The sequence below is a fragment of the Melanaphis sacchari genome, unplaced genomic scaffold, assembly GCF_002803265.2.
Source record: "Melanaphis sacchari strain LSU unplaced genomic scaffold, SCAv2.0 Contig7_pilon_pilon, whole genome shotgun sequence".
Lineage (NCBI taxonomy): Eukaryota > Metazoa > Arthropoda > Insecta > Hemiptera > Aphididae > Melanaphis > Melanaphis sacchari.
In genome coordinates this window covers 3,307,591-3,315,738 of record NW_020271560.1, presented here as the reverse complement: position 1 = coordinate 3,315,738, position 8,148 = coordinate 3,307,591, and the positions used below count along the sequence as shown (strand labels likewise).

At 24.8% G+C, this 8,148-nt stretch overlaps 1 protein-coding gene across 1 annotated transcript; it reads right to left on the bottom strand.

Moving 5' to 3' along the window:
* Positions 1–614: 614 nt before the first annotated feature.
* Positions 615–5,129, bottom strand: LOC112601733 (probable ATP-dependent RNA helicase DDX28). The gene is made up of 12 exons (XM_025349491.1): positions 4,850–5,129; positions 4,444–4,581; positions 4,202–4,348; positions 4,033–4,146; positions 3,774–3,974; positions 3,532–3,682; positions 3,354–3,460; positions 3,130–3,228; positions 2,889–3,046; positions 1,770–1,953; positions 927–1,079; positions 615–830 (listed from the first exon to the last, which is right to left on the bottom strand). Exons 1-12 carry the CDS (start codon positions 4,997–4,999, stop codon positions 717–719), a joined length of 1,716 nt encoding a protein of 571 aa, XP_025205276.1. The 5' UTR covers positions 5,000–5,129; the 3' UTR covers positions 615–716.
* Between the last annotated feature and the right edge of the window lie 3,019 nt (positions 5,130–8,148).

Here is an 8,148-nt window from a genome sequence, read left to right as displayed (position 1 = left end):
CTAGCAGGAATACTTAAAAACTTCATACTCAACATTGTTAATTCTTACCACATTGCTGAGAAATAATTGTGAATTTGACGCATACATTTCTATGTGTGCGAGTAAATTCCTTAAATCATAATTTTCTATAATCAGTAAAATATTCAAAATATTTTGATAAAACTATAAAAGCATTATTTATTTAAAAGCATTTAAAATTTTAAAATGTTAATATAACATTTTACACTCGTCAAAAACACCATCACACTGTTCTACACACAAATCAGAGATCATCAAATGGTTCTCATTTAATAATACTTGTTAGCATTTAATTTAATTATTCATTTTTTGATAACTAACTTTTACAATTAAATGTAAGTTGCGATATCTAAAACATTATAACTGAAAAAATAATTAAAAATATTTTATAGAGGTATTTTATCATGTTGATTACCTTAATATATCCTATGTAAATACAAAAATATGTAGATAAAACTAATTTTATTTTATTTGTATATGATAAAATGTGTCATTAATACTATTAAAATTAAAATTCTGTCAGATCTATAAGAAAAATTCAAACTAGAATCCTTCAATAGTTGGAAATTAAATAGCAGGTATGAAAGATTAAAAAGTAAGTATTACAATACATTGATATAATGACATCAATAATACATTTAATCACTATTTTATAAATATGAACACATTTATAATGCAATAAAAACAAATAGTAAATATTAATCTAATTTTTTAGCTGCTCTATTTTCCAGTTCATTCAATATGTGGAATCTTCTTATTTTAGTTATATTTCCATTGACGTTTGGTAAAGATTTCATAGTACGTGCAGCTAACTATAAAATAAATAAAAGAGAAAAAAAATTATTTAAAATATTTGATAAAAATGTATCTTTTTATTTTTCTATTTAATTAACAACTATAGTAATTACTTCAATTTTTTGAACTAATTCACAATCATTGTTTGTACTGATATAATTTGTAACTTTGCCATCGTTACCAGCATTTAAACGTCCAGTACGCCCACAACGATGAATATAATCAGCAATATAGGAAGGGAAATCGTAGTTTATAATATGCTTAGTCTGAAAACCCCATTATTATAATTATTTAAGTACAGCAAAATTTCTATTTACATTAACCTCTATAGCTCTATGTAATAGTATTTTAAGTGATTTGGGAAAAATATAATAAGGTGAGTACTCAAACTAACAATCAAGTATTAAAAATAGTTAAATGATTTTTAAATTATTTACAGCAATTTACAGTTATCTTTTTGAACTTTTAAAAAAACGAGATGAACTAAGTTTATATATTTTATCATATTTCAGTAGTATTCAATATCAATGGAAAGTATTTGAAAGTGTGTATTTTTAATAAAGTCCAAACATTGACACTTTTTAGAGAAAAAAATTGAGATGAATTTTACAAAAAAACAAAATGTTTTCACACTTCAAAAAGGTGACGTATAAAATTTTAATTTGTTAAAACAGTAGACACAAATGGCATCTTCATACATTTCAATTTAAACGTAAAAATAACTTTTCAGTGTTCCATATGCCATAAAAACATTGTTTAATATGTAAATATTATATAATAGGAATTTTATTTTTATGCACTTTATAAAACAGTAATTTAAAAGTATTACACTTCTGTTGATTATCACTACTGAATAGTGGTTATTATTTCAGTTCCTTCAGACTAGCTTCAGTAATCGTTATATATAAGTTTTACAGTCTATTAGTTATTTTATATAAAATGCTTAATAAAATTACTCTAATTGTATTTAATCCTCTGGATCCCACATCTGTGCTAACCATAATATTTACTATGCCATCTTGGTATTTTTTGAATTTGCCTAATCTAATTTCATATGGCATATCACCATGCAAGTTTACTGCCTCAATGCCATTTTCATTTAAAAACATAGTAGCCCAATCACAGGTACTTGATTTATTACTAAAACAATAAACATTTGATAAAAATTATTATTAATGTTTAATAGAAAAAATATAGTTAATGTATAGTACAGAGGTTCCTAAACTGTGCGCCGCTGTGTGTTGTCAGGAGAGCCGCGGCTGCGCCTCACTACCGACTATGTTAAGTGGTTTAAAAATAAACAACGATATTTTATATATTTTATTTAAAAAAAAGGTCATAAATTTTATTAAGGGCGCCATAAGCAAACTTCAGTTCTAAAAGGGTACCACAAGTAGGTAAAGTTTGGGAACCTCTGATATAGTATATCAAAATAAATAACACTTATGTTTTCCGTCATAATATACTAAAGAATACTTGAATTTTGTTTGACTTACATTTCCTAATACAATTTTACATTTATATTTCAATGATAATCAGTCTCAATTAACAATTAAAAATAATTTAATTTTAAATATTTAAGGTTTAAAAAAGAGTTTAGTAAAATAAGTTAACAAATTATAAAATTGAAATATGGTGTGACATAATGTTTGATTGCAGTCAAGCACCATCTCCTACATAACTAGCACTAAGATGGTTGATCACTCAAGATCTAAGCAATGAAATTGTATCTTACACACAAAAACACATGTTCCAAAAACTTATTGTACAATATTCTATAATAATAAACATAAAATCCCACAGCTAATTGTTTAAATTACCAGAGCTTGAATAAAAAAAAAAAAAATGAAATTAAGTGTTATTTATTTTGCATTATGTTGTATACTTTCTAATAATGAAAACACTTAACCTTTGTATCTAATTGATTAATAATGAATAATCATTGTAATAATATGTATAATGTTGGAAATATTTTTTTATTATATGAATATTAAAAAAAAAAAATTCTGATCTGTCCACACCCAAATTTTTTCAATTAAAATAAATAATAATAATATACTTTATAAATAAGTTACCAAAATATGATTGTTGGAGTATTGCTTTTAGAAAGTTTTTTTGCATGTAACAATAAATTAGATGGTTTTTCACCCAAGTTAATTCTGATAAATTTTTGTTGAACATGAGGAAGAATTGCATGTAATTTGTCTGTTTTTATCTTGTTCAAATTGTCCATCTAAAAATTATAGTTGAGAAAATTAAAAAAATACTCTTCTTATTTTATAACCAATACAGCATATTAAGTCATAATAATATTACATCAATTATATCACCCAATATATCGGACAGGCTTGTTGGCATAGTGGCACTAACCAACAACAATTGAGTCAAATTACAATTTTCACTATGACTTTTAAACTATAATAATAAACATAATAAATAATGTATAATGTATGATGATACTTAAATAATAATCAATAATATTAAAATCTACAATGATGCATATGATTTTAAATAACTAAAAAAAATAATATATACTGTACTTGGAATCTAGACAAAAAACGAGTCATCAATTCATTGAAACTATCATCCATTAGAGTGTCTGCTTCATCTAGTACAACATGGCGTACATAACGCATTGAATATATACCTAAAATAAATTAGAGATAAAATAAATGAGTTTTGTCTGAGAATAAAAAACTAAGGCTTTAAAAATCATACCAGTGTTAGTTAATTTGCTTAGTGCCCCTAATGTAGCAACAATTATATCATTTTCCTCAAATACTGGATTAACTATCAGCCTTTTAGTGTGACCTCCAGTAATTACCTTTACATTCAATGGTAAATCTTCAGTAAACCAATTGGCAACTTCCTATAATTAATCATATTTAATTAAAATATACTTGTCATCTAACAAAATCAATAATTTAATTAATTAAATATAATTTAGGGTCTGGACATACTCCTATTTGATCAGCTAATTCTCTGCCAGGTACGATAACTAAGGCTAAAGGGCTGTTGAACTGATTTTTAAATTTTACTTTTTCTTTATAAGTTAATATTTGTTGAATTATTGGTATCAAGTATGCCAATGTTTTACCACAACCTGTTTCAGCTGCAAGCAAAGTGTTTTTTCCTTTCAGTATCGATGGAATTCCAAGTGCCTGAAAAAAATAATCACTTAATATTTTATCAGTTTTCATGATGGGTTTAAATTTTTACTTGAATTTGTGAAGGAATAGTGATTCCACGTTGTTTTAAAATATGAAGAATAGATTGTGATAGTCCTGTATTTTTAAACTCATATAAAGTCTTTCTACTTTGAGGTAAATAATCCTAGTTTCAAAATAAATTAGAATTTATAAAAAAATATTATAAAAATACAACTTACATCATTATAAATATGAATAGTAAAAAAATCATCTTTAGACTTCTTGTTCTTCCATCCTTTTGATGCCAAAGGAATTTCTTTAAATTTATCATACTTCTGATTCCTCTCATGATTTAAAATTTTTCGTTTACATTTAATAACAATTTCCTAAAACCAATAATAATCAAAAATTGAATTTAATATAATTTTTTTATTGTATAAAGTGAATATAAATTATTATGCTAATATTGTGGAAAACAAACAGAATTGATTGAATGTTGATCTTCTTCATATAAATCTTGTTCATCAACTATTTCTTTCTTAACAGGTATATACACTGGATCAATGTCTGTATAACTGAGATCGATAACTTTTTCATTTTTGGAGTTAAAACATCGTATCTATAAAAATAAAATACATTTTTAATCTATCATTTTAATTTAAAAACTAACTATTATCGTATAATACAAAATCTTGACAGTTTAATGAGATATCAACAGCAAAAAAAAAAAAAATATTATGATCCATACAGACACAGTATATTTTTGAATAATTGTTTTTAATCAATTATCAGATTGCATTTCAATTTTTTAATCTGTATAAGAATATAAGATACTAAGATGTACACAAGCAAATACATGCTTCAATAAAATAATTGAACTAACTCACATTTGGGGTACGTTTAGAGCCATTGTTTGATCCTGACAAACCATATTCCAAATGCAAACGACATGTGGCGTTTGTGATGCATTGAAACGACACAGGTGCCAAACAAATCCTCTGTAAACTAAATCTTACAGCACGAGCGTGAAGTGCCATTTCAAACAAATTTATGCCGTAGTGTACGTCCTGTATGACATTGGATATTAACACATTATTGTCGCTGGAAAAATAATTTGGCAAATTGTAAAAACGGGTAAATTCATCTTTATTATATTTAATCCAAAAGTTAAAAACAAAACCAGTGATAAGCAATAAGTGATAATGGAACACGACATAGCACGTGTGCATGATAAGATAATATGATTTTTTTAAATGTCTACAAATAAAAATAAATTTTTTTTTTAAATTCATTTTCTGTATTAATATCTCATACTTGCATACTAAAATTCACCATTTTCATTTGGCCATGAAATATTAATAAATTAATAATAAAACTTATTTACTTTAAAGATTACTATCTATAATTGAATAATTTGAATATTATAGTGTGATATTTTTTCAATTGGTAAAAGTTAAGAGTTATAGCTAATAAGTAATAACAAATTTTAAAGCAACTGATAGGTACCTATATGGCTATGCAAAAAATTATTGAGAAATGTTAATACGAAGACTGGCGAATGTTATTTAGTTAATTTCATTTTTATACTCGTTAAATGTTGAGTAGGTATATTATATGTTTACTATTTTTAGTTTTATCATAATAAAAACACAGTCGAGCGTCAGATTTGTTACTATACTCAATATCTTCAAGTAGTATATAAAAACGACTATACTGGAATACGGCCTTTAAAATAATATTATACCAATGATTGATAACCATCCAATCATAATAAAATGAAAATTTTTATTTTTTACTTGAAAAACGTAACTATATAATCAATTTTCTCTTTAATTTACGTTAGTTTTAGAATAGTGGGAAATAAACATTTATAATTTTATATTTTTATATAATTAATCTATTATCATCATGAATAAGGTTTTTTTCAGCAATGAGAAGAATTAGGACATGGCTAATACGTTTTAAAATATCATTAAAAAGATTTTCACATTGATCAATGGTTGTAACTTATAATAAATGTATTAAACGGTATAAATAATTAGTATTATAGTAATAACTAATAACATTTTAAATTTATTCTCAAATGCTATAGTTTGGTTAGAAAATTCTATTGTTATATTATAATTCATATACATTTTAATGTAAAGTAGGTACTTTTTTTTTTTTAAATATAAGTATAATGTATCCTATAATTTTTTTTCAAGAATAAAAAAAAAATTTAATTGGAGTATCTAATAAGATTAATAAATATATAGTTTTAACTTTTAATATATTTATAAATTATGTTAATCATTAACAATTTATTTTAATATTTTCACTGTAAAATATACATTTTAAAAATATTTATGTGATTTAATTTATATTTTTTTTATATATTTTTAAATCATCAAGTTCCATGTCCTAGCTAGTTATCATACACTGAAAATTTACCATGTTGTGCATGGCTCAGAAAGAAAATAAAATAATATAATGGGTATTTTAATGGATAATGAAGTGAACGAGAATAAGTGAATAACGATGTTCCTCGTTCTCGTGTAAGCTATGAAAACAATTTATACATTTATTTTATCACAAATTTACAAAAACAAATAATATAGTCTACAAAAAAATAATAGAAAATCGATAGAAGCTATGATGAATACTGTAAAAAAAAATATTAAGTCCAATACCGATAAATCGAACGAAACATTATTTTTAAAAATACTGCTTTTAAATAGTCAAAACAATTTGAAAGGGAATCGCCGCCGTTGAAATAGCTATAATCAGGGACGGATTCACGCCTAGGTCCGTGAGGCCTGGGCCTAGAGCCGCAAATTTTGTAAGAAATGGAAAAAAATCATATTAATATTTTATACATTTATGTAATTGCATAAATTCATATTATTATATAATTTTTAATATGTATATTTAAAAAACATAGAAGTAAATCCATGAATTTGAGAAATAAATACTACATTTTATTTTCTTGAGGTAGGGGTGGCATATTTAAAAGGGCTTGGGGCAACTCCTGCTCCAAATCCGGCATTGGCTATAATATGTCGGGAATATCATCTATATACCAAGTCAGAAAATCAAAAATATGATTAATCAACACATGTTACGTTAAATGTTAACATTATACTAGATAACCAAATTTAATACAAATGCATTTTGTACGGATACCAAAGTACACATGAACAGCTAGTAGTATAATATTATCTTAATTCATGGTATCATCCACAAGCGATTATTTTCTAATTGATTTTAGCTAGCGCACTATTTCCTTATCGTTTCTTTTTGGGTGATTTAGTTTATTTCGTAATAGATGGATGTGGTTGGGTGATAACCCTTACAGCCTCATCAAGATATCAGACCAAAGTAATATTGATATATCAATCAAATATATCGTACAATTGTAATAAGTTATAAAGATGTAAAAAATTGTTTTAAATAGATTAAAATAGTTTTCTATCCAGAAAGGGTGAATATTTTATTTTTATTATAAAAGTGTATCATATTTGAAAAACTAATCGAGATTTTTAAGTGCTGGCGGACTTAACATCCAAATGAAACTATATGTGTATTCATATTCCATAGTTATAATTAATTAGAAAAAAGCTTCACTTTATTTTTGATAATGCTGACTTTGCACCATTACCTCTAAAAATAATTCAACAAAATGTACCTCAATATCAAAACAAAGATTGAACACTTCGAACGCTATTTGTGATGATAGCTAAAGCATTATGGCAGTATTATTAAATAGCACTTTGAGGGCGAACTATATGGGTTCACACCATGGCCATAAATGTATCTGTGGTTACAATATTAGAGACGTATATACTCAGTTTTTGCACCAACCGCCATACTACTAAATTTAGTCACACATTTCTAACATAATATAAAAATCTTTGACAGACAAAATTATAATATGCGTATTATATACTCGTAATTAAATAGAAAACAAATTCAACAAAATAAAAGTTAATGTTATACTTCCTTTAGTATAAGTATATACTATATATGTATATAAGGTTATGAAATAGTACTAATCAATGCATAAAATGGAAAGTATACACAATGAAGAACGAAAAAACTTAATAAATAGAAAAATAAATAATACATTCAATATTTAATTTATAAATATGTCATACATAGACAATTGACATATTAAGTAAAATAAAAGTTTATAACCAGCACGTAATGA